The sequence below is a fragment of the Podarcis melisellensis genome, assembly GCF_964234715.1.
Source record: "Podarcis melisellensis genome assembly, chromosome: 3".
Lineage (NCBI taxonomy): Eukaryota > Metazoa > Chordata > Lepidosauria > Squamata > Lacertidae > Podarcis > Podarcis melisellensis.
The window spans coordinates 40,074,640-40,100,842 of NC_138530.1; the positions used below are offsets into that span (position 1 = coordinate 40,074,640).

Genomic DNA, 26,203 nt, shown 5'->3' on the forward strand with positions numbered 1-26,203 from the left:
TTACTTCTCCCACCCCAGAAATATTCCTGTGGATATTCATGGATCTAACTCCAAGTAATTAAGAGATAGATAACTCAAAAGGAACTCCATTAACAGTATAAATATGAACAATTTCTGACATCTACTGAGCTGCCAGCCACCTGAAATCCCAAAGGCAGAATAAGGCCTTGAGTTATTGACCAGCAAATTCCAATCAGGAAGGAGATCCAGCCAGAGGCACAAAGGGCACCCAGCAGAAGAGAAAACAATTTACTACCACTTCCAAAAGCTTGCCTGACCTTTGATATTAACAAAAATTACTCATTCGTGGCGGAAGAACATTGATATTAGAGGAAAAACATTGAGCTAGAGTTTGAACATTAGAAAAGAGCAAGGTAATAGTAGGCAGCTAATGGTTTCATTTATTCATTTCAATTTGTAGCCAATTTTTCCCTCTAACTCAGTATTATATACACGAAGTGGCAGCTGCTCTCTAGGATTTCAGACAGCAACATTTCTCAATCTTACCAGGAGATACTACAGATCAAACCTGGGATCTTCTGCATTTGGAGCATGGGTACTACTGAGCTACACCATTCACCATTCCTACTGCTAAACTCAACTGAAGCCTGAGCAAGCTTTTGTGGGCTAGAGCCCACTTCAGACCCTTCAAATGTTAGTTGGCAGCTATGCAGATACATAGATAACAGAGTGGGGGAAATGTACACAGTGGGACTAAGTGACCATGAAGAGCAAGAAGGATAGTGTCTGACTATTGTACGTAAAGTTTAAAATGTATGCAAGATAAGCTTAATAACTATTCAGAACAGCAGTAGTGGGTCATAATACAATCTTCCTAGCTTTGCTTTGCCAACACATATGCTAACCCATTTAACGGGAGGGGAAACTATTGTTTTGATCTAAATTTAAATTATTCTTAAATAGAATCAAGCTCATGGTAACACTGGTAACCAGGTTTATGTAAATATACACTTTCGAAATGTTATAGTAAAACACACAGCGACCCCTGGTATTTCTGTTGATTCTTACATAGTGCCCTCACAGCATGCATCTCAACTCATTGGGGACACATTAAGAAATTGGGGGAGGCCAGGGAAGTCAAGAACCTATTCCTATGCAATTTACAAAAAAGCCACTTAGCATCTTCAAGCAATTCTTACTCATATCAGCCCAGACAGGCAAGCATCTATTTAAATACACATTCTCATCCACTAGTTATTTATTGGTGTACTCAACAAAGGTTCACCTAATACTACCAAATTCAGCAGCAGCTAGTAATTTTTAATCTGAATATTTTCCAAATAGCCAATATTAGTCTTTAAAATAAAGGAAAAGCTATGGATGGGTATTTTCATGAACACATATGATTTAAACATCAATCTGTCTCTGAAACAGGCAGCACATAAAGATATTACAGTATATGATCTCAATGATCAGGAATGTATGTATGGGAGAAGGGACTTCAAAAGCACCCTAGATCAAAACTATACAGGGTTTTAAAAGGAAAAAAACAGGATATTAAAATTAGCCTGGAAACAAAGTGACAACCCATAGTGCTCTTGCTGTGTTGGTGTTATATGCTCCTAGACTCTAAACTCTAACACTCCTCAGCAACACTAACATATTCTGAAACAACTGAAGTTTCCAAACTGGTTCATGGTTGCTCTATGTATAATACATTATACAGTCCAGTTGACAGTTTACCAGGGCATGTACAAACTGAACACATAAGGAGCAACTACAGTCTTGCACCCTACAGCAGCAGCAGCAACAACCCTACAATGTATTCTAAAATAATGAATATGTATTACTGCTCTGATACAGACACCTGTAAAATGTTATCCACTAGGCGCACAGTTTAAGCAAAACTAGGAGCCAAGAAAAAATACTGCAGTAATAGTAACAGCTCTAACTACTTACCTCTGTCACTGGCAATTCAAGCTGAACCACATCATCTTGCTTAGAAACAGGTGTTTGCAGAGCTGTGTCTAACAGCAAGATACCATTCAGATCTTTCCTACATCCAACTGCATAATCATCCACAAAGATTACTTTATCCACAGCAGAAATGTACTGACATTTCACCCGTCCACCTGGCTTAGCTGTAAAGAGTAAAAAGAGAACTATGTTAAAACAATTATTCTTCAAATCTTATTAGTAGCTTTGGAGGAGAAATAATAACCACCCTGGCTTTTTAAAATCAAAAGCAATTAATCCTGTTGATGTCTTGGCTAATTGGAATTAGACTTATGGTCATACTTTACCAGCAGGGTAGGAGAGAGATTCTACTAGCTCCAATTCCAACAACTGTGTATGACTCTCTGCTTCCTAGCCTCCTCCTCCCAATAGTAGCTTCTATGAAGTCTTAAAAATCAAACTAAAAACTTGGAACATCTTCAGAAACATCCTGAAGTGGAACACAAGGTAATGCTATCCAAAAAAGAGATACACCATCACACATGTCTTTTACATAAGCCTAAAGTGGATCTTTGGATAAGAACCACTAATTTTTTGGATAGTAATTACTATGTATTGCGTGACTCTATGATGTTGTATTCTTCACACCAACAGAAGATTTTGGATCTTCGAACAACAACCAACTTTTTTCACAAGTGCGCCAGGCTCACCATTTGAGAACACCACTTTGTGCTATATAATACATATGCAGCCCCAAACACCTTAAAGAAGTTTTGCTATTAGTCCACAAACACTTTCTGCCTGCGCTACTTATAATTCCACAACGACTGTGTTCTAAAGTTTCCAGCAGCCTCAAAACTTAATCATATCGCTACTTTATTGTATTCAACCTTCTAATTAAATTTCACAAATTGCACACAAAAATCTTACAAAGATTCCATGGAACACATCTTCATCTGTATCAAGTTCCACAACCCTCCAGGATCTTTGGAACACCCCATTATCTAGTCAAAGTACTAAAGAGCTCAGCAATTCTCAGCTCTATCCAGTGAAAATCAGGTAGGCAGTGGGGAAGGGGGTGTACATTATGAAACTGCTGCCCATCTCCTGGCCCCTCCCCCACTAATCGATGCTGACAATTGCACTGCAATGGGGGGGAGAGTCATATGATAAGCCATGTTCATTAGGATGCTGGACCCAAACTACACTGGGATTCACTGGTTAAAACTAAAACTTCGAACTGTATGTGGAGGATGGTTGATGGGCTCACAGTTGCCACAGAATAATCAGAACCCAACAATGGGAGGTTGTGAGTTCTTCTTCACTGGAGGTTTTTATGCAGAGGTTGGATGGTCATCTGTCATGAAAGCTTTAGTTGACTAGATGACTCTTGGGGACTAGATGACCCTTGGGGTCCCTTCCAACTCTACAATTCCATGATTCTATGATTCTCAAAAAGCAGGCTGTGACATCTTGCCAGCTGAAGCTCCTGGACATTTTTAATGGGAATACCCCTTGCACAGTGCATTGCAACAGCCGATCCTTCGATTACAAAAACATGAAAAATGGCAAGCCAATGTTTTCTAGAGTGGCCCGGCCAGCATAAAAATTATAAGAGATAAAAGGTGCTCAAACAACAGCTGTCACCTGATTCCATAAATAATGATGGTTCAGAAGCACTCCAAGTTATGAACCAGATCCAACAAACAACTCCAAATATGACAAACTCACCCCTCAAAGAAAGCTTCCAAATCCCCACTAAATATTATTCCCATCTTGCCTACATTTAGTTTCAGCTTACTTTTCCACAACTGGCACAATGGGATGGCTGTGAGCACTGAAACCAATGCTCCTGGATCCATTAACACTTATAAAGCTCAATACTATCAGCATGCTACGCTTCACTGCAAATTTCTATCAGACTGTACAATTACCAGCATTGAATGAAAAACAATTCCTTTCAAAAGGGTTTATGTGCAGTAATATCTACACACGTTAGTGTTTCATGTAAGTGATATTTGCTACATGATAGCATTAAAACCTCCTATTTGTATCATAATGAGTGACCAGAAACAATTATTCTTGGTTGTGTCAAATACTGAGGAACATGCATAGATTTCTCCACAACACCAACAGCAAAACAAATGAAGGACATCATCACACTGCTAATTCTGTGTTCAGAAAAGAGCACAGGCAATCTGGCTTTAAATGCACATGAATCAGGCTTGCATGCCTGCAGGCAAAATTTGGCCACCACTGTTAATACTTGGCATGACAGGACTAACACAAAGTCGCGCAGCAGCCTTCATGAACCTGGTGTGCCTCCATATGTTTTGGGCTACAATGCCAATCAGCCCCTGTCAGCTGACTGCTCACTGGAATTGTTGTAGTCCAAAATATCTGAAGGGTACCAGGTTGGCAAACGCTGATTAAACAAGATACAAGTAAAGAATGATCCAATTCAGCTCAAGTATGTATAAAGACCACGCCTTAAGACGGGTTGTAGTTGCAATTATTCCTAGACAGAATTATTATTCCTGGAAAGCATATGAAGTTCACCTGAAACTCAAAGTCAACATCTTTACTTGATATGTATAAGGGTGTTGCTTACAAGGTCAAGTTCATCTACAAAAAAGAAACTAGTAAAAGTGTTCAGCCAAAAGAATGAATGCTAATAACCCTTTCCCATCTAAGCTTTTCTTAGAAGTGAACCAAAAATACTATTTTCCTCAGGTGCAGCCCTTTTCTAACATCAACAGTCTGAAAGCCTACATCAAATCACATCTGTCCAACTGCATCACAATCCCCAGATTAGACTGGATGAATTCTGGAAGTTAATAAATTACTATTGATATGAGAAAACAGAACTCAAGACTACCTTATTTTTGTTATATTATTGAATTATTAACACTACTTAAAAATTGAATAAACACTCTCTTAAAGCACATATGACTGAATACATATGAATGCAAAAGAACTAAAATTATACTTAGGAATATAACCGCTTACACTGCTGAAGTTCCACAGAAGTCAATGGGACCAGTACACCAGTGTAAAGGGCAATCCTGAAGATAGGCTCAAATGCAGGCCAAATGTTAATGTATGGTGAAGAACCGACTGTCAGGGACATGTGACTCATGACCATGACCTGTATATAAAGTTTAGGACAAAATTAATCCTAAATAGTCATACTTTAAGAACAGAAAGGCATTCCCATGCACAAAGAATGTTGGTGACATTACCGTGCATCTTCAAATGACATGTTTTAAGCACTTTCATATTCTTTACACATTAACTAAAATCCATACCTCTACTTGGCTTTAACTACCTTCTGGATTTTAATTCCTATTGCAAAGAGATCAGATATCACAACAAATTTAAGTAAAAAGCTACACTACATTTATGATGTAAACTATTTTAAGGAAGTAGATCTTCAATAAGAATTAAAGACTTGTTTAGATGTGAAGCGTCTTGACTTTTGCAGTTGTTGTCAGTACTGGTTCCCCATTTTTATTCCAGAATTTATTTTTAGTACTTGCCAATCATCTTCTAAATATACTTTGAAAAGCCGGGCAATTTCACAGGCTGAATATGTACACATCTATGCTTTTATAAAGAAATGTGGCAGGTGATTTCAAAGGTCACAAAACAAAAATAAGTGAGCTATCACACAACCCTCTCATCCGCCTTGCTACACCCCACTCTATAGGAGCTTAACCAAGCTAATTTGCTCATCAGGTCAACTTTTCATCTTTCCTGATGAATAAATATAAACTCAAGATTTGTTTTGATTTTAAGTACTTATTTCATACTAACATTTAGCCAGTAATTCTGCTCACAAAGAGCTGAACCCAAGCTTGCCTGCAGGGAATTAGCCATTTCCACTACTGATTTTTGGTGATTAATTTATTTTTTATTATTTGTATACATCAAATTGGTTCATCCAAAGGTCACAGGGTGATTCAGAACATAAAAATACAAAATCAGAAGTTGAACATATGTAGATGCCAAACAGCACCAGGGATAAAATTGAACCCTAAGAAACCACACATTGAAGGCTCCACAGGGCCGAAAAACACTCCCTAAGCCAGGGGTCCCTCAGACACTGTCAAGGGCTGAACTATAGGTTTTTAAAAAAATTAAATATCAAACCAGATCCTGACTTTCAGAGCATGAAAATCACATGGGAGGGAAGGGGGGGCACAAAACACCCATGCAGAAACCAGGGACATCGCCCTGCTACGCTCCAAGCAAAACTTCTCCCTCTGCCAATCAGCGCAGGGCGAGGGGAGGCAAAGTTACTGACCCAGCTTTCCCAGCCTGGATCACTCTCTCTCTCTCTCTTTTCCAAGGGTGGCCCCAAGTCAAACGCCCCGGCTCATTTGCATGACCTGATAGGGTGGCCACATGTAAACGAGCGGGAGATGGTTGGCTGGGGGTTGGCAGGATAACTCCAGCTCGGGGAGCATTTTTGCCCCTGAGAGTGGCAGCGCTATGTGAGGAGAATGAGGAAGTGCACAAAGGGATTGTCCTGGGCAGAGGGGCTGCAAGTGCCCAGGTGGGCAAGGAGGCTGAAGCAGCACCACCGCCCTGAGGATTTGACTGCTGGAGTTACACTTACCGCAGGTTCCCCACAGGGCAGCCAGAGGAGCAGAGAAGCAAGGGAGCAGAGCGAGGAGGAGGAAGAGGATTGAAGGCTGCCTCTCCTGTTCCCCCTGTTGGATTTGTTTCTTTGCAGGGATCTGCAGCTGCAATATGACTCTGGAAGAGCTCGCTGGGGAGCACCAGACTTTCGGCAGCAGCTGCAGCTCAGCTTTATGATGCTCAGTGGTCGGAGGGACAGGAGTTTGCCTAAGCGCAGCGCGGAGACTGCAGCCAATCTGAAGCCGCGGCAACGTCGCAGAAGTCAGTCCCCGTGTGGCAAGGCATTCGTGGCTTCATTTAAAGGAAATGCCATGCCAGTTTAGCTCAGCAGCACTGACCGAGTGGGTGGCAGGGTCCACAGGCCAGATTAACGAGCCTGGTGGGCCAGATCTGGCCCGCGGACCATAGTATGAAGATCCCTGCCCTAAGCATTACCCTCTGGAAATGTCCATCCAAGTAGGACCTGAATCACTACAAAGCATTGTCATCAACCCCTAGCTTGGACAGCCATAACAGAAGAATACCATGGTCATGGCATTGAAAGCCACTGAGTGGTTGAGGAGAATTGACAGTGACACATTTTCCCTGTCTCTCACCCAACAGAGGTACTTGTACAGGGTGACCCAAGCAGTTTCTATGCCAAAACCAGGCTTAAACCCTGATTGAAATAGATCAATAAACTCCATTTTCTCCAAGAGCACCTGCATTACATCCCTGACCATCTGTGCAAGAACCTTGCCCAAGAAGAAGAGACTGGCAACTGGCTGGTAGTCACTTAGGTTTGCCTAATCCAGGGATTAGGAGTGGTTTTACCATTGCCTCTTTCAAGCAAGCAGGGACCACCCCATCTCACAGAGAGGCATTAATAACCTCCCTGGCCTAGGCAGCTGCCCTGCCCCCCCAGCTAGTTTTCATCAGCCAAGAGGGGAAAGGGAGCAAGGGGAAAATGGTCACCCTTACCAATCCAAGCACCTTGTCCACATCCTTGAGCCTTACTAACTGAAACTCGTCCCACACAACAGAACTAGATAGTGATGTGAACAGCCCTTGGGGTCATCTGCTGTAACAGTGATGTCAAGATCCCGGTGGGTGCAAGTGATTTTATCCTCAAAATGATTGCAAACAAGTCACCGCAAGCTACCGTTGGTTCTGCCACCTCCTTCAGGCCAGACTGTAGAGGCCCTGCACCACCTGGAAAAGCTCTGCCAGACGACACAATGAGGATGCAATGGAGGCTGCAAAGTATCCCTTCTTTGCTGCCTTCAATGCACTAGGTAGGCTCAATGATGAGCCCTTACCAGTGCAATCACAATTGGCCAGTTTTCCTACAGTCTACAGCAACTCACCCTCCCTGACCCACAAGTCTGCCCTGATGCTGCACCAAGTACCAAGTTGGGCACAGGTGTGTGAGAACCTACCCTGCTCACCAACTCAGGTCTCAGTGATACAGACCATATTGGCCTCCTCAGCCATAATCAGATCAAAAATGAGGGAGGGCTTACTAGAATGGACCTGGCATTCAGCAACAGCAGCCACTGACCCAGGGGCCTAGCTGACAGGACAACCACAAATACCCAGGTTGGAATTTCTCACCCCAACCCACCATTGCCGCCTAACACTCAAATATCTGTTCCAGAGAGTTGAGGGACTAAACCAAACAGCATGGGAAGTGGTACTGAGGGCTGTAGTAGGAAAGGGGAAAGCAGCTCAAGTTATCTCTCCATCCATCTTCCTCCAGCAGAAGCCCTCACTAGATTGGAAACTCTTTTCCTAACGGAAGTCCTTCTGTTCACAGATCAGAAACTCTGGATGAAGCATGAAGTACAGACAAATATCCAGTGTGCACAGTGGGCAATCTACGGTTGGTTAGGAAAACTTCTATGTGAATATCAGTAGAGGAAAAAGAAAATTAGTGTGCTGGCTATGGTGGTCTAGGATTGCACAGCTGAGCAAGGATTTGATCAGTTCAACATTAGCTACAAGACCATAGTGGCTTTTTATAGACAGTATCATTTAACCTTCTTGTATTCTAAAATATTCTTCTATGTACACACTTTTGTTCCTGATAATTTTCAGTACTATCCTAGATATCTTTGGTTTTCTCCTATTTTGCATGAAATCAAACAACCCAAACCTTATGTGAACCATCCTGAGAACCCCGTGTATAGGGCGGTATATAAATTCAATCAATCAATAATAATAATAATACACAAAACACAAAATGTGGTGCACAAATAATATACAAATCTTACATTTTCTTCCCTTCTTCAGTAACACATGCTATTTTATTTTCTATATATTTACATTATTTAGATTATATGATATAAAACTGTCAAAGGGCGTAAGACGAATATCTTTAAAATACCAATAACATGTTTCTGTACAACTGTTTTCATCAACACAGAATGTTCAAAACATCAAAAGATTGATTTAGCTATAACACCATAAGCCATAATATATCAGAAGCAGAAGAGTAGTTTTTCCATACTGCTAACTTTATTTTAAAACTTGGTATTTCTAAGTCAATGTATCCAAGAAATAAACCTGATTTAATTCCTAGACGAGATCCTAAATGGAAGTGCTTTTGGTATCCTTAACTGAGTACAATCCGAACGCAGATTACCACATCCATTTTGCCATGCACAGAAACACAACACAGAGAAACCACAGCCAATCCTGGCTGGCTAACACATACAAAGGCAGCCAAACACATGCATGTGTGTCACAAGCAATGATCTTCTATTTCCTACAGAAAAGAGCTTTAAGCTTCCACCTTTTTGTAAAGAGAAAAAAAACCCTGCTCCCAACCCCATAGGTACAGGCTCTGTCTTTAGAGACTTGTCTGGGAAGCAAGAGCGGGAACAACCGAGATTTTAAAGCGAGAGATTTATAGGGGGAGGAAAAGAGAAGGCGCTTAAAAGAGAAAGGAAACCCTTTGGGAAGGCCCGGATGACGACAGGCAACTTCGGACTCCCAAAGCCACCTCCCTCCCTCCCTTCCCACCCACTCGCTTTAACAGCCCCGGCCGGCTCCTCGTCCCTCTCCTGACTTCCTCGAAAGTAGGGAAGGAGAACGGAGGAAGGGTGGGCACAAAGACGCCGGCTCACCTTCGCGCTATGTCAGCTGAGGAAAGGGACTTCCAGGCCCAAGAGCCCAACCGCCACATTAGCAACCCAGCTGGGAGGAGGGGGGGGAGACTTGGGAGCCTCAGCGGCGTCTCCTCCCGCCGCCCCCCCCCCGCTTCCCTCTCCTTCACCCTCCCTCCCCCTCCCCCCCCCGGCCGCCGGGCCCGGTTTCGAGGCCTGACCCGGCCTCCTCGCCCCCTCACCGCTGAGCGCCGACGCCTGCAGCGTCGCCCCTGAGGTGCCGTCGATGACTTTGATGGCGCCGTGGGCGGTCACGGCCAGGATGGCGTTAAGCGCAGGGTGGTAACAGAGGCTGCAGAGCCCGTCGGCGTCGCAACGCAGGCAGCCGTCCCGCAGCAGGAGCCACTCGCAGAGGCCCGGCCCGGGGCCCGTCGACACCGGCCCCGGCGCCGAGGAACAAGACGCTCCCCCGGCCTCCTCCGCCGCCATCGCGCAGGACAAGAGGCCCGGCGGAGCCGCTCAGTGACAGTCCCGAAAGGAGCCGCCGCCGCCACCACCAGTCAGCATCCGGGTCCGGAGAAGGGGGGGAGGGAAAAGGGAGAGGGGGAAAGAGAGACAGAGAGAGAGAAAGGGAGCGAGCCGAACGTCGGCGCCGGCAGGAAGTGACGTTGCCACGCCGGATGCGGAATGCCGACAAAAGAGAGCCGGCTTCGCGAACCGGAATTGGAGCGAAGGGGTTAATTAAGGAGGGGGGGGGAGGAAAAAGAAAACCCCCACCCACCACCTGAGTGGCCAAAGAGACGCTTCTCGAGCGACGTCACTGGCTCACTTGACTCCGCCCAATTTCGTCTTGTTACGCATTCTTTCCCGACAGGCTCCGCGCGTCCAGCAGTATAAACAGTAGCTGAGGTGCTTGTTGGTTGCGCGGTGCTAGGAAATGGTGCGCTTGTTTCTTGCCGTAGGGGAAAAAAGGAAGAAAAGAAAAGCAGGGCGGGTCTCTATTAAAAGGAAGATTGTCGTAGAAGAAATATCCGGGTTTCTGCATCAGGATTTATTTATTTTTTGACTTGTACACATTTCTTCGTGCTGGACTTGGCAGCTGCGTTTTGAGCGCTGTCTTTTCACGAACCGCCCCCCCCCCAATTTTGTGTGGCCTCCGGGAATAAAATACTGTATTGGCTTACTTATAAGCGCAGCCCGAGCATCAGAGAGGATCGTCCCAAAAAAAGCCAGGGCAGAAACACTCGCCGCGTGGGTTTCCTTTATTTTCACAAGTGGCCCGGGATTGTGTGTGGCGGGAACACAATACCTAACCCAGGTGGGATGGGAGTTAACAGAAAACCGCACCTCGTTTAATATTGGTTTACTGATTTTGGTATCTTTTCCGCACCTGTCTCCAGATACCTCCACAATTCTTCATTCTTTCCTGGTCCAATGCAGTTGGAATAATACTGAAATGAGGCTTTATGAACATTCAGAGCAAGTCCTAGTCTGTTACTTTTGAGCTTAGAGCATGTTCCACACGTTTTTATTTAGGCTTTTGGTTTCTGGGTTATCATGAAGTTCTAGTTTTTCCTGTGAGGTTTGCCTAGCTATTCAAAATCAAAATTTTGTACGTGGCCTATAATTTTGCCCTTGATTTATAAACAGTGACATAAGACTGAGCCTGCAGCTGTTTTCTAAACTTATTATGGCATGCTGTCAGGGCTGAATTGTGCCTAACATCATGTTTCCAAACACTGGTTTTTCTTCTCTTCAGTAATGGAAATTTATTTGCTTTGCTGCATTTTGATTGCCTGTGTAGATAAAATAGCAATCCTGAATTTTGCACAAATTGCAGAATACAAAATTATATAGTACTTCATTTTCAAACAACCTGATACAGACTCTGTTTCTCCTAATCCCATGTAAACGTTGCATTGCTGTGCTTATTCAGTTGTGAAAAAAACCACACTAGTTCTTCCAAGGCTGAACAGAAAATTAGGATAAGCCTAGAAAATAAGTTCTAAGAAGGAAAACAAATATGTACACTTAACACAAACACAATGGTGAATATGTTAACAAATTTAATTATTTCATTCATCTGAAACACTGATCGTGATAGTGAAGTTTACAAGTTATTAAATCAGTCTTATCTCCAACCTAGTTTTCAGTTTTATGTTACAACCAGTCTTGCCTCTCAGGAACCGCTTTCCAACCACGTCCCACTATTTCTAGATATATTTATTACTAATAAAACATGAACAATACAGTACAATTGATGTCCCCTTTCCTTTCTTACCACCCAAGTTCAGAGCGACCTTTTATAATGTAACAAAAGGAAGTATTCCCAATGCTTGTTTTGAGCTTCTGAAGTCCAGTCTATAGTGATATTCACTTGACCTTTCTAATATGCACTCAGTATGTGAGAATTTTTTACATAATCCTGGTGCACAGCTGTAGCATATTTTTGATGAGTGTATCAACACAAAATGAACTGTCTAATTTTGTATTAAGGCAAAATAAGTGTGCTGGGCACACTTAAAACACTGCTAATTGCTAAGGGCTCCTGCCTGCAATATAGACTGTAGCAAAATGCCAGGAGATGTACAATTAAAAGTGGACTTGTTTCAGTTGCTTGTGAATTTGTATTTAGCTGATACTACCAATTATTATGAACTTTCGCAATGTATGCTTTAAAAGACCAAAAAGCAATCATCAGATTTTTCTGGTATATAGGAAAGAAAAAATAGCACATGAAAAAATTAGCTTCCTGAATTCAAAAACAAAGTTTTGGCACCTTCACCTTAAAACAGTCATGTATCTAAAAGTATGAGGGGAATTGTGTTTGTAAACTGGAATTGTTTCCCCGCCCCAAGGACAAAATATTTAATATGAAAGCAAAGCAGGTTTTATCAAACTCCAGTCACGGATAAATACCCACATCCATCGGCAGTGAAAAGAAGCTCATGGCAGAACTGTTCCGAGGTGATGTCAAACAGAAATGTTACACGTTTTCAGGTATAACAAAAGCTTGTGTTATCCATAGTCTTATAAAAATAATTTTCTTTTTAGAAATGCACAAGTTTAAACAGGATAGGTATGGAGATCTTGGAGGACTGAATTGGGAAGACTGGAGCAAGGGGGAAATGCTGTTGTTGGGAGGTTTAATGAGTACAAATAAGCTTCATACATATTGTGCAAACAAGTTTAATTCCAAATTTTATAAAATACATTTACTGTATTTACATATATGCCTAGCCTAAAAATAGTAATCAAATGTAACGAAAAAGGTTCATTTGGTATAAACTGTTAGAACCATTAAATAACCCAACCATTTCTTTGCATAGCATATGCAGAGGTGAAATATCTTTTGAAACATTATGCAATTCTGCTCATGTGTATACAAACTGATGTTAAATCCAAATACACACTACAAATATACACTTTAATCCAAACTGAGCACAGTATTCAATGTTAGCCATACCTAGAATAGACCCATTGAAATTGATGGATATTACTAACTTAGTTGGATATCACACTACGTCTTCTAGGCTACAAGTTTAAGAACGCAGCAGCAACAGCTTTAAGGAGCTAGATATTATACCAAGTCTGTTACTGTTCTTATGTGAGTTCAAAAAGATTGGGCTATTGCATTTTATCTTTCCCCGTTAGTCAAAAGTGTCATACTGTTGTTCTGTACTGTATATTCCCTGTGCTGTATATTCCATGTACTGTAAACTAGAAAAATAAACTTCAGTCCTTGTCCTTGGGCTCCAATATTAGTAATTAAAATGGTTATTAAAAGTTGCTGTGCTAGTATTTACATTTTAAACAGCAGCAATATTTTTTGTACTTCCATTTGTATATACGGTTCTCATAAAAACGCCAATTGATTGTCGCTAGGCCATTTAATCATACATGGTTCTAAAAAGACCATAGGATTACTGAGGTGAGCATATGCTAATTGGAACTATTAGCATATACTATCAGAAAATTTATAATTAGGTGTATCACTTATACATGGATCATTCTAAGATTCTTACATAAACATCTTCCTGGAATGCACCTATGAAGCTTTCATAAAAGCCTTCCCATGTTCTTGGTTCTGCTGACGGGGTGAGTTGCAAGAGCAACTTGAGAAAATTGGAACATAGAAAATTCTAATACAGGAAGTGACTCTACTAAAGTTACAATCTACTGAAATTAGGTAATATTTTAGATTAAGGGCTAAACCTTTAGCAACATCTCAATAAAGTACTCATTATAGAATACATTCTTGACATAATTAACACAGTACATACAAACTAGGAATTAACCCAGGAGTAACTTTTTTCAGTAATAATTTGGGCCTAGTTGAATAATGAACACGGCCTACAAGCAAAGTGATTCATACATAGTGGCTTGCTTCACATGGTTTGCCTAACAAAGAGGTTAACCACAATTTTTCCTAAAGATGATCAAACTATGGATTGTTTCTCCAAGTGATTTATTTTCCAGCTGTTCTTGGCCCTGTGCCTTTGCAGTTTGGTGAGTATCTGGGGTGAAGTGGGCAAACAAACCAAAGTTAACTACGCCAATCTGTTTAAAAGAAAGCAAGGTTTGTAAGCCATCAAAAACCATTGTTAAGCTGCTAGACACAATTCACACATATCACACTGTCATGGTTTAGTGCAAGATTCAGACTAGAAACTTGCTATCATAAAAAGCACTGCTCAGTTGTTTAATTTGTTTAAACTCGATTTAAACAGAATATATACTTCAAGAGTTAATTAAACTGAACCCAGTTTAAAGAAATTTTAGGCTGATCGGCTCCTAAATTAGTCTCCTTTTTTGTTATTTTTCTAACCAAGAAAACAATTTGGTAATATACTAGCAGTTTTGCAAGGTTCATTTTTTTATCCCAATTGTCAAGGGCTCTGATCCAGCTCATTTGTTTTAAAAAGGGGGAGAAGACACTGGGCAATGTCCAACCAAGTAACTTAGAGCTATTGAAACCAATGGCTTCAATATCCATTGATTTCAACTGGGCTTCTCCAAGTATGAGTAACAACCGACATTGCCTACTAGCACATGACTGCTTACCTAAGAATGTGGGTGGGGAAGTGCATCCAAAGCTGAATCTGATTCAAATGCATACATGTGCTAAAAGCATCCCTATGTGCATCTGAATAGTGCCTGGGGTTCCCAATCCAGCAGATGATACACATAATTAGTCTGTTTATGGGCATAGAGCTCCATAGGTGGCATGGACCAAAGGTGTACTTTGGAAATGCTAAATCATATTAAGTAAGTCCTTGTAGTTAAGACTATAATTTCAAGTTTTCTTGGTGGGGAAAAGTTAATCTTGGGCCAATATTAAACAGCCATTTCCATAATATTCTTAAGCCAAGTCAAAATTATCCTGGTCATCAAAACACAAGTTTAATTCTGTTGCTAATCAAAGTCTAACTGCTGCCATTCTTCATCAGGCATCATCTCATATTAAGGAGTGCCATTTTACCATAAAAAGTAGTATGTTACCCCACACTGAACAGTAATATGTAAAAACAGCAAAACAAGGTGTTATAAAAACAAGTACAGTTTTGGAGAAGCATTGTTTATTCCATTATAAGATTTGGTTCAGAACCGTAAGATTTATTTAAACCTTTCTCCCCATTTATCACCACTATCATAAAGATTTCCAAATCAACACTGTAAAAATGTTCTATGGCATACATACAATTTTATCAAAAAACAGTGACTAATTCAAACATTTGGATGCTCAAATTGTTATGCATCTATAACCCTCCTTCAACAAGGAAATAACCTAAACCTACATACGGATGCACTTAAAACACTTTTAAGAGTCAGAATTTGTAATGGCCAAATCAAGAGTGTGCAAGGCACCACATTAAGGGTCATGTCTTGGTTACAGGCTAGTCTGAACAATCAGGACCGATTCATAAATATATCTACAGAATATGCTGTGTTGAAAGTAAGAAATGAACTATTAACAGTAATTAGAATTCCACTTCAATTTAATGTACTAATCATATGGTCCTTGTGCATTTGGCACAAGTAACAAACTGTTATTCTGAAATTTCAGGCTATAAACACAATGTTCATACCTTGTTCAATAAAAATCTAATAAGTCTTCAACCTAAAACTCTGTTATAAATCTCTAATGTAACTAAAACTGCTTAAATAATATACACAGATATAGTTGGATTACCACTAAAACCTTGACAGCCAGATATGACACAGTCATTTGTATTTTCAATCAGGCAACATTTCATCAGTCCTCATGGCAAGCTAAGACATTGTTCCTGTCCAAAGCCAACACTGCAGTCACACCCCAGTATATAAGGACAAAAAATAGATGTACAATAAGAAGATGGGGTAGATTAGGAGGGGCTTCTTGGTCTTAAATTCTTCTCCAACTAATAACGAAGCAGCACTGTATGCAGCCCAAAATACTCCAAAAAGCTGAGAAAAACAAGAAAATGAAATGTTACCATAGCATGAAACCCCCTCAAACTCTCCCAGAAGCAATATTTATATCTAGAACAAGCAGAACCAGTTGTGACCAAGCACAGGACTTAAAAATCAAGGCCTATTGAAAATCAGTGGAGCCAAGAAACTATTCACAAAGGCATTCCAAGTTGTTTTTCTTGTTGCCTTTTAGTGACTGAAATGACAGATCAGTTCACATGGGTGCTTCAGCCAGCTGTCCCATTCAATTAAGAAAGCAGCAGTAGAAAATCTGTGAGCTTCCACAGCTAATGTGAAAATTGCAGTGTCATGTGATCTTCTACATCAGATGAAATAATTGTTCACTGGAATGGTGCCATCCTGTGGATGGCAGCAATATTGTAAATTAAGTTCCTCTAATATTTAAATTTTTGAATATTGTCCTTCCACATTACTGTACCGAAGACAGTTTACAAGCCACATAAATGGCAAAATATGCAAGACAATTCAGTGTTTTTGAATTGCAGACATGGTCAACCAGTTGACCGCAATTGACAAGTAGATCCCCTGGTGTTCCTTGTCGATCGCGGGATCCTTATTGATCGCGAGATTAAAAAAACTGCAGAATGAATGTCTCCGCCCCTCGCCCTATCCCTCCATAGCGTCAAGTGGGTGGTCTTTGGCGTTTTATCTTGGCGATGGGGAATACAAAGATTTAGCGGTGTGTGCGTTTGTTAGCGGGGGAGTTTGAGGTGAGCAATTTATGTCATTCCCCCTGAAAAAAAGCTTATCAACTGTGGTGAACGCCCCCCCCCCCCCAAGAAAGCTCAACATCTCTGGTCAGGTCAATCCTCGATGGCAATGGACAGACCACTGCCAGTTTTTTTATACTGGGAGTAGATCGCAGTCTCTTAGGAGTTGAATGGGCATGCTATCGGGTAACAGACCAACAAAATTCAGAATCCGTTTTGCATATAATAAGGTAACAAAATATGAACAGAACAAAACCTGAACTCCAGTACTCATGGGCAGCTTATATATAAAACTTAAGCACTCTAATCTGTTGCCCATCTGCCATAAAATATTTCAAACAATGCTTTACTGATATGGACTAGCTGAGTAGTCATATTTATTGCTTATAAACTGTAGAAAAATGAACTGGCAAACAAAATAGTGAACTTACTTTTATTAGAGTAGAAACAACATCAAATGATCCAACCACCAGAAGTACAGGTGCTATTACAATAAGAGGAAGTAAAGAATATCCAATCACGCCGAGAACTTGGCCATATGCAACCTGCAAATTTGAAATAAACAAAATTACCAACTTTTTTCCAGTAATATATCAGCTTCAACAAGAGATTCAGATGACTGCTCAACCTGAGCCCAAGAGGTCAACATTTTGTTGTATGGCAACTCCCCCAAACCCTCTTCTTGTCTAGAGATGGGGAACCTCTGGCCTTCCAGGTGTTGCTTTTATTCCCAACACTTTCTCCATCCTTAATCCAGTCCTTTTCTGACCTATCACATTATCTGCACTGTTATTCCACCTCATAAATCTTCAATTAATCCCTTTTGCCACCCGGTATGCTTTGGCCTTATCAGCCAAAAGTCAGTTCTAAACCCCCAGTGGAAAGAATCAAATCCCTTCTCTATTCTGCATTCCAGGTTGCTGTATTAATGTTAAAATGGAAATAATGGGGACCATTTGGATCCCTTCCAGTCGGGATTCAGGCCTCATCATGGGACTGAAACTGCCTTGGTCGCACTGGTTGATGATCTCCGGCGGGCTAGGGACAAAGGTGAGAGCTGTTTCCTAGTTCTGCTGGATCTCTCAGTGGCGTTTGATACCATCGACCATGACATCCTTCTGGACCGTCTTGAGGGGCTGGGAGCTGGGGGCACTGTCATACAGTGGTTCCGCTCCTTCCTCCTGGGCCGTGTTCAGAAAGTGGTGGTGGGGGATGAGTGCTCGGACCCCTGGCCGCTCACTTGTGGGGTGCCTCAGGGTTCCGTCCTCTCCCCCATGCTTTTCAACATCTACATGCAGCCGCTGGGAGGGATCATCAGGAGGTTTGGGCTGGGTGTTCATCAGTATGCAGATGATACCCAGCTCTACCTCTCTTTTAAATCAGAACCAGTGAAGGCGGTAAAGGTCCTGTGTGAGTGTCTGGAAGCGGTTGGAGGATGGATGGCAGCTAACAGATTGAGGTTGAATCCTGACAAGACAGAAGTACTGTTTTTGGGGGACAGGAGGCGGGCAGGTGTGGAGGATTCCCTGGTTCTGAATGGGGTAACTGTGCCCCTGAAGGACCAGGTGCGCAGCCTGGGAGTCATTTTGGACTCACAGCTGTCCATGGAGGCACAGGTCAAATCTGTATCCAGGGCAGCTGTTTACCAGCTCCATCTGGTACGTAGGCTAAGACCCTATCTGCCTGCGGACTGTCTTGCCAGAGTGGTACATGCTCTGGTTATCTCCCGCTTGGACTACTGCAATGCGCTCTACGTGGGGCTACCTTTGAAGGTGACCCGGAAACTACAACTAATCCAGAATGCAGCAGCTAGACTGGTGACTGGGAGCGGCCGCCGAGACCATATAACACCGGTCTTGAAAGACCTACATTGGCTCCCAGTACGTTTCCGAGCACAATTCAAAGTGTTGGTGCTGACCTTTAAAGCCCTAAATGGCCTCGGTCCAGTATATCTGAAGGAGCGTCTCCTCCCCCATCGTTCTGCCCGGACACTGAGGTCCAGCTCCGAGGGCCTTCTGGCGGTTCCCTCCCTGCGAGAGGCTAAGTTGCAGGGAACCAGGCAGAGGGCCTTCTCGGTGGTGGCGCCCGCCCTGTGGAATGCCCTCCCACCGGATGTCAAGGCGATGGACAACTACCTGACATTCAGAAGACATCTGAAGGCAGCCCTGTTCAGGGAAGTTTTTAATATGTGACATGTTAGTGTATTTTTCATTTCTGTTGGAAGCCGCCCAGAGTGGCTGGGGAAACCCAGCCAGATGGGCGGGGTACAAATAATAAATTATTATTATTATTATTATTATTATTATTATTATTATTATTATTATTATTATTATTATAGTGACCAAGTACTATTTTTAAAGGAGTCTCATATCAGAAATTATTAAGCGATGTAACACTGAAAACGCAAATGGTTAGAACCAATTTTGAGGTAATTCATGTTAGATGTTCAGTGAACAAGTCCACTATCACAAGGTTCTTACCTCACCTCCGAGAACCCTGGCCAACAGGAATATTGTCAAGGATCCAAATATCCAAATAGTTATAATCCATGATACCACCTTAAGAAATGTTTAAAAGAGTCACGTCAATAGTCTATCTTCTTTCATCAAGAATAACTAATTTTGAAAGAACACAGCTCAGGTAACTTCTTTATTAGCAGATATCCCCCTCTTTTGCAACCATTGAAGGAAGAAAGTTTACTATTGTGGCATCAGGGGTTCCTGATTTTTCTTATGGTTTAAAAGCTGCAGGTAAACATAAGAACCCCACTGGATCAGACCCAGCTCACATCTCATCTAGCATCCTGTTCTCACAGTGGCCAACCAGATGTCTAGGGGAAGCCTCTATGTCATACATGACCACAACAGAACTCTCCCCACTCATGTTCCTCAGCAGCTGGTATTTGGAGGAATGCCACCTCTGATACTGGAGGTTGGATACAGCCATCATGACTAATGGCCATGGAGAGCCTTTTCCTCCGTGAGTTTGTCTAGTCCACTTTTAAAGTATCACTGCAACTTGTGGTTGTGAATTCCATAGTTTAACTATGCATTGTGCGGAGAAGTACCGTATTTTTCGCTCTATAAGATGCACTTTTTCTCCTCCAAAAATTAAGGGGAGATGTGTGTGCGTCTTATGGAGTGAATGCAGGCTCCTTGGCTTCAGCGATAGCAACGCGAAGCCTTGGAAGCGCAGAGGGAGCGCTCCCTCCGCACTCTGGAGGCTTCGCGTTGCTTTCGCTGAAGCCTGGAGAGCGAGAGGGTCAGTGCGCACCGACCCCTCTCGCTCTCCAGGCTTCAGCGAAAGCAACACGAAGCCTCCAGAGCGCAGCAGGAACTCCCGCTGCACTCCGGAGGTTGCGGGTTCCTTTTGGTGAAGCCTGGAGAGGAGCTGCACAGCTTTCCCTCTCTGTGCAGCGCCCCTTCAGCGAAGCGGGAGGAGAAATGGAAGGGGCTCCGTTTCTCCTGCGACTTCGCTGAAGGGGCGCTGAGCAGAGGGGGGAGATTTTTCTTCTTGTTGTTCTCCCCCTCTAAAACAAGGTGCGTCCTATGGTCGGGTGCATCCTATAGAGCGAAAACCACGTTATTTCCTAAATCTTCCAACATTCAGCTTCATTGGGTGGCCCTGGTTTCTACTTATCAAAAGAGACAAATTTATCTCTCTGTTCTTCTTCCAATCCTATACACAATCTATACACCTTTATCATGCCCTCCCTTTTTTGACTTTTTCAAAACTAGAAAGTGTTAAATGTTATAAGCTTTCCTTGGGTGGTGCTGGTACTCCAGAGCTATGTAGCAACAGAAACAGAGTTACGGTTGCTGTTCCTTCCTTCCTTCCTCCCTAGAGCGCCTCTGAAAATACACTGATGTAATTCTCAGCAGCACTGTGTGAAGGAAGGATGGCAATAGTCATCAGAGCTCTACTGCAATTCCTGGTAGAGCTTTTAAATTACAAATATAGAGAAGAAGCCCAACCTTTGTGCACTGGAATAATTGCACCCAAAATGGGGGTGGTGAATAAGGGTTGCTCATTTCTTTTCTGACTTAGTGTGTTCAAAAGATCACTTAATTCTTCAGCCTGGAATATTGCATTCACATCTGACTCTATCTGTTGGCTAGAATTCTGAGTGTTTAGGAGTTCTTGCCCTCAATGATGTCCCTATGGTTGCATGCACAGGACTGCATGGCTAGATAAAGAACCACTAGGGGAAGGAGAGCAAGGGAGGAATAGCATTCCAACATTCTTTTCCAGAACAATTTACCTCTGGTTATATGTCAAGTTGTATAAAAGATACTGTGGCACAATGGTTCGGTGTGTCTGGCTGTTAACCAGAAGGTTGGTGGTTCAAGCCCATTCAGGGACGCCTGTGGGCAGAATTCCTGCACTGGGGGGGGCTAAACTAGATGACACTCAGGATCCCTACCAATTCTAGAATTCTATGATTCTAAGAACTGTGCATTTCAAATGTGATATCTCAGCTACCTTTATTGTTATTTAACATAAAAGCCTTTACACACCTTGAATTGTCCATATAATGAGATCATTGAGAAGAACAGGACAACTGCTAGAGGGCCCCAGAAGTCAGGATTATCTCTTACTACTTGTCTGTTAAATCCAAGAGAAGGCATCGGCATCAAGACACATCGGATTTTGTAGTATATGTCCTTCAGATCAATGTCTAGCTCCTCCCTAAAGTTATATAAAAAAATACAACTTTCAAAATATGCTTCTGAAATTATTTAAGCACCAGAAAACAAAGTAGCTCAAAGATTTATAGAATAGTAATACATGTTCATGTAAACTATTGAGAATATATGTTTTGGTTTAGGTTTATTAAGATGTTGTATTATAACTGTATTACCGTATTTTTCGCCCTATAGGACGCACTTTTTCCCCTCCAAAAATGAAGGGGAAATGTGTGTGCGTCCTATGGGGCGAATGCAGGCTCCTTGGCTTCAGCGATAGCAACGCGAAGCCTCCAAAGCCTGCGCTCCGGAGGCTTCGCGTTGCTTTCGCTGAAGCCAGGAGAGTCTGCTCTTTGAGGCTGGCGGTGGGGGAAAGCAGCGCTTCCCCCCCATCACCAGCCCTACAAGCTGGATCAAAAAGCACGCAGAGCCGCGCGCTCTGTAAAGGCTGCACGGCTTCTGCGGGCTTTTCTATGAGGTGGGGGAATTCCCCCACCTCACAGAAAAGCCCGCAGGAGCCGTGCACCCTTTAAAGAGCACGCCGCTCTTGGGGGATTTTCCCCGAGGAGAGACAAGGGACTGACTGGCCGTTTCAGTCCCTTCTCCCTCCTGGTCGAAAAGCCCGCAGGAGTTGCGCACGGCTCCTGTGGGCTTTCGCGGGAGGTGGGGGAATTCCTCCACCTCCCGCAAAAGCAGGGAGGAGGTCTTGGAGCAGCCTGTCCGCTGCTCCCAGAGCTGCTGGAGGTGGGTGGCGGAATCATATTTTTCTCCCTTGATTTCCCCCTCTGAAAACTAGGTGCGTACTATGGGCCGGTGCGCCTTATAGGGCGAAAAATACGGTATGTTTCGTATTTAATTATATATATAATGAATATTTTTATATATTTGCATTCTAGCAAGCTTCTGAAATGAAAACATATAAATCACAACATGAAAAGTAAAAAGAAATTGCTCTCTGCCCATGTCAACCTCAGCTATCACTGAACAAATGGAAGCAATGCCACTTTTCTGTAACAGCAAGACAAATAGTAACAAGGTTTATCCTACATTCCTGACAGCTAGATTTGCCCCATAGTTATTACTGTCTAATACATTTCTAGTCTGCCCTTTATCATTACCAATCTCAAGATAAGCATCTATTGACTCCTTACTCTGCTCTTAGCCCTCAGGAAAGAAGACTGCAGCAGGAAACCTAAGGAGGTAAGGCAACAAACAGCCCAAAACCATGGTGCTAACAAAAACAGAGTTGCTTTCATTAAGACAGAGGCAAAAGTATAAAATTATTGTTAGATTTAACAAGCCACCTTCAGCTACATTTTGAAGTTGGCTTCTTTGAAATTAAGGCAGATTAGAGTTAGGTACAGTTTCTTCCTCACAGAACATGGCAAATCATAGTTATGGAAAAGCATGAACTTCTGAAGTCCTTTTTCCAGCCAAGAAGAAGACGATAGGGGAGTGCAGAAGCCAAAGACTCATTGCTGCTTGTTCCTGCTCATGCACATCACGGTAAACTACAGCTTAGTGTAAGGGGAGAATGTGTCCACTATAAACAGTGATGAATTGTCTTGAATTCTAACCTTTACTTATAATGCTAAAAAATATCTCTTGAATGAGACACAAATAATCTGTGTCTACACTTTATTCAAGGGTCTGTAGTTAATGAAGAGTTAATGATTTTCCTACTGCATCCTTGTTCACCATTCACACACAATACTGACCTAAAGCAAGTACAGTGGTACCTCGGGTTAAGTACTTAATTCATTTCGGAGGTCCGTACTTAACCTGAAACTCTCTTTAACCTGAAGCACCACTTTAGCTAATGGGGCCTCCTGCTGCTGCCTCGCCGCTGGAGCACGATTTCTGTTCTCATCCTGAAGCAAAGTTCTTAACCTGAAGCACTATTCCTGGGTTAGCGGAGTCTGTAACCTGAAGCGTATGTAACCCGAGGTACCACTGTAACCACTTCAAATACAAAATTCAACTAAGACTCTCAGAGTAATGTTACTTACAAAAGAGGTTTATTATCTTCAGGGTCATCATCTTCTACTTCCAAAAGCCAGCCATATCCTCTCTGCCTGAGGAATGTAGTTGCAGTAGATTCTTTGATAAATTCCCCATTTCCTCCACCAAGGTTGAGCTTCACATCTGCAGAGGCTATTGAACCACTCAGATCTTGACAGGGAAAATTACACATTTATGAGAAAGCTACCAAAAATACAGTTTCCTTATTACAGAATAGGTCGTTATGCATGAGTTTCAATACATATATTCCACAAAAGTGGAATATACCAAAATTATAGAAAAGATTACTATAAGAGATCATTGAGTTATCCAGGATCTAACATTTTGTCTCTGCTCCCCCCAACCCAACAAAGTGGAACATTAGCTGACACACTGCATATTGTTTTTTTCTGCTGGTTTTAAGGACCCCTGTCAGGACTGTACTGCCTACTGTGCCACAATAATCCCAATCATATCCCAATCAACAAAGCAAGTTGATGTGGGCAGCTAAATCAGATACACATCATAGTGCTATCTGGACACCAAAGAATTTGGCAGACCACTGTCTCAATAGCACAGTGGTTCTTGAAAATACAGACGTCGGCCTTCTCAGAAAAGACACGATGTGTGAAATGTGCTGCAATATAGTCATCCACGCACACCTAATCCATTTCTTCCCAGCACAAAAGTTTCCAATCCCTACTTATGGCAGAATTTGCCCCCTCCAGACAATCCTGTGTGCAGGGTGAGGCTACCAAAAGCAGGTAAAAGGAAGAAGCCTCGAAGATGTGGGTGGCCTGTCAATCTCACATACCTATTTTATTTAGCCCTCCATTCATTTGCCAGTCAAAAGCTTGCATGCACCACCACCAGAAAGCTCCCTCGCCATCTGCATCTGCTGCTTTTTTTAAGCGGGTCAAACACGCCCCATCTGCACGCAGGTGCCTTCTGCCACGCAAACCCTGTGGCGGGGGCCATTTACACTGGATCACATTCAGACACCCAGGCAGCAGAAAGAAACCCGACGGCACCCGCTTATTCAGCCTGGCAGCCCCGGGTATGCGGCTGCCGCCCCTGACGCAGCTCTGGGAAGGGGCGCTGGAGGAAGGGGCGCCCTTTTCCTTCCCACTACAAGACCCCCCCAATTCTTACCTTCGGCATCGGCCGAAGAGACGAAAGTGAAGTCCCCGTTGTTGGGCGCGTAAAGGGGCGGCGGCGGCGGGGGCCGTGGGGGCTGCTGGGGGCCCGGAGGCTGCATCGCCCCGCCCGCTTAAAGCCTCGAAAGCCGGGCCCGTCGAGCGAGCGACACCACCGGGAAGCCCGTCGGCAGCAACCCGGAGAGGCAGAGCCGAGCCAAAGCTGCTGCTGCCACCGCAGCCTCCTCCGCCTCTTCCTGACTGAGGGACAAAACAACAGTGAGGCGGCCCTTCCGAGTGGGCCTCAGTAAGGCCCTCTCTGATTGGCCGGGATGAAAAGTGCTTCCTCGTTGCCGTCGCCTCGCCCACCTCTGCGGCAAATCTCATTGGTGCGCGGGGCCACCGAGCCCGGTGATTGGCTGAATGGGAGCTCGCGATGAGGAAGGGGGAAATAGATTCGATGTGGACGTTTGCGAAGAGGGAGGGGAGGATGCGAGTGCATCCGGCCACGGGAGGCCTAACTCCGCCTTCCTCGGGCAACTCGCGTGTTATTGGCCACTCCCACGCCTTGCCTTGGAAATCGCCTGACGCCAAGTCAGACCAGCCCAGCTAGCTCAGTGGGGTCTACGGCGCACTGAGTGGGGTCTACGGCCGCTCTCCAGGGTTTGTGGGTGTTGTCCTACCTGGATATGCCTAGGAATGAGCCTGAGGTTTTGTTGGAAGCCGCCCAGAGTGGCTGAGGGAGCTCAGCCAGATGGGCGGGGTATAAATAAATTATTATTATTATTATTATTATTATTATTATTATTATTATTATTATTATTATTTTATTTTATTAGGTCTTCTTTCTGCATACAAAGCAGATATTCTGCCACTGAGGTACAGCGGCTGGCTATATTTTCTACCTTTGAGTATACTAGGTTCTCTTTCACACCTGGGCTGTATACATATTTCAGCCTTTGAAGCGTTGTACTCAGCAAAACATCATCACACATGTGGAAAGGGCGGGGGACACCCACACACAGTGCACATCAGTGTGTCCACAATGGAGTAGCATATTGGTCCCCCCCCCCCATTGGATTTTCCATAAACGGGGGAAATCCAGTTTGATTGTGGTGGGGAGAGTGCATGCTGCCACTTAGATAAGGACAGACGTGAAAAACGTGCATACATGGGATGCATCCAATCCATTCCAAAAGGTGCACACATCCTCTTTGCTCCCAGCTGGGCGTTTATAGTGGGATTGGTGGTCATGCAAGCAAGTTATTTCCTGCATCTATACAATGTCGTTGGCATCAGCACTCCCCAACCTAATCAGAATTTAGCCCTTTATGAGGGAAATCCAGTAAGTAAAAATAACTTGCACATTTGCAGTTTAGGGTGCAGCTACAATCTGGAAGCTCTCCTCACCCCCCTACACAAACAACATGAGTTGTGCAAAGGTCTATTTTGGACTAAACCCTGTACACGGTGACTTGAGAATAAGCACATTTAATTCAGTGAGCCTTAATTCTGAATAGGCACGCTTAGGATTGTATTGTATTTTATTC

General features: G+C 43.1%; 2 protein-coding genes and 1 long non-coding RNA gene across 12 annotated transcripts in view; 1 reads left to right on the plus strand and 2 right to left on the minus strand.

Annotated features, from left to right (window-relative positions):
- The window catches only part of BIRC6 (baculoviral IAP repeat containing 6), a 140,963-nt gene extending 130,197 nt beyond the window's left edge, over positions 1 to 10,766 (minus strand). For 8 of the 9 annotated variants that reach the window (XM_081905331.1, XM_081905329.1, XM_081905327.1 and 5 more), the window contains exons 1-2: positions 9,890 to 10,766; positions 1,921 to 2,102 (exon numbers count right to left, since the gene is read on the minus strand). In XM_081905331.1, coding sequence (XP_081761457.1) covers positions 1,921 to 2,102; positions 9,890 to 10,136 — 429 coding nt within the window. In that variant the 5' untranslated portion in view covers positions 10,137 to 10,766. The remainder of the gene's footprint in view (positions 1 to 1,920; positions 2,103 to 9,889) is intronic. The other variant, XM_081905333.1, reaches the window with a different exon arrangement.
- A 2,054-nt stretch (positions 10,767 to 12,820) lies between these two features.
- Positions 12,821 to 24,941, minus strand: YIPF4 (Yip1 domain family member 4). Of its 2 annotated transcripts, XM_081905398.1 has the most exons (6): positions 24,670 to 24,938; positions 23,526 to 23,688; positions 21,349 to 21,520; positions 19,312 to 19,389; positions 17,263 to 17,376; positions 12,821 to 16,094 (listed from the first exon to the last, which is right to left on the minus strand). In XM_081905398.1, the coding sequence occupies exons 1-6, from the start codon at positions 24,773 to 24,775 to the stop codon at positions 15,957 to 15,959; spliced, it is 771 nt and encodes a 256-aa protein (XP_081761524.1). In that variant the 5' UTR covers positions 24,776 to 24,938; the 3' UTR covers positions 12,821 to 15,956. The 2 variants fall into 2 exon arrangements, with proteins under 2 accessions (XP_081761524.1, XP_081761525.1); XM_081905399.1 differs by lacking the exon at positions 17,263 to 17,376 and having other exon boundaries at positions 24,670 to 24,941.
- LOC309366665 overlaps positions 23,377 to 26,203 on the plus strand; it is a 190,367-nt gene continuing 187,540 nt past the window's right edge. The window contains exon 1 of the long non-coding RNA XR_014166835.1: positions 23,377 to 23,463. This is a non-coding gene — a long non-coding RNA (uncharacterized lncRNA). The remainder of the gene's footprint in view (positions 23,464 to 26,203) is intronic.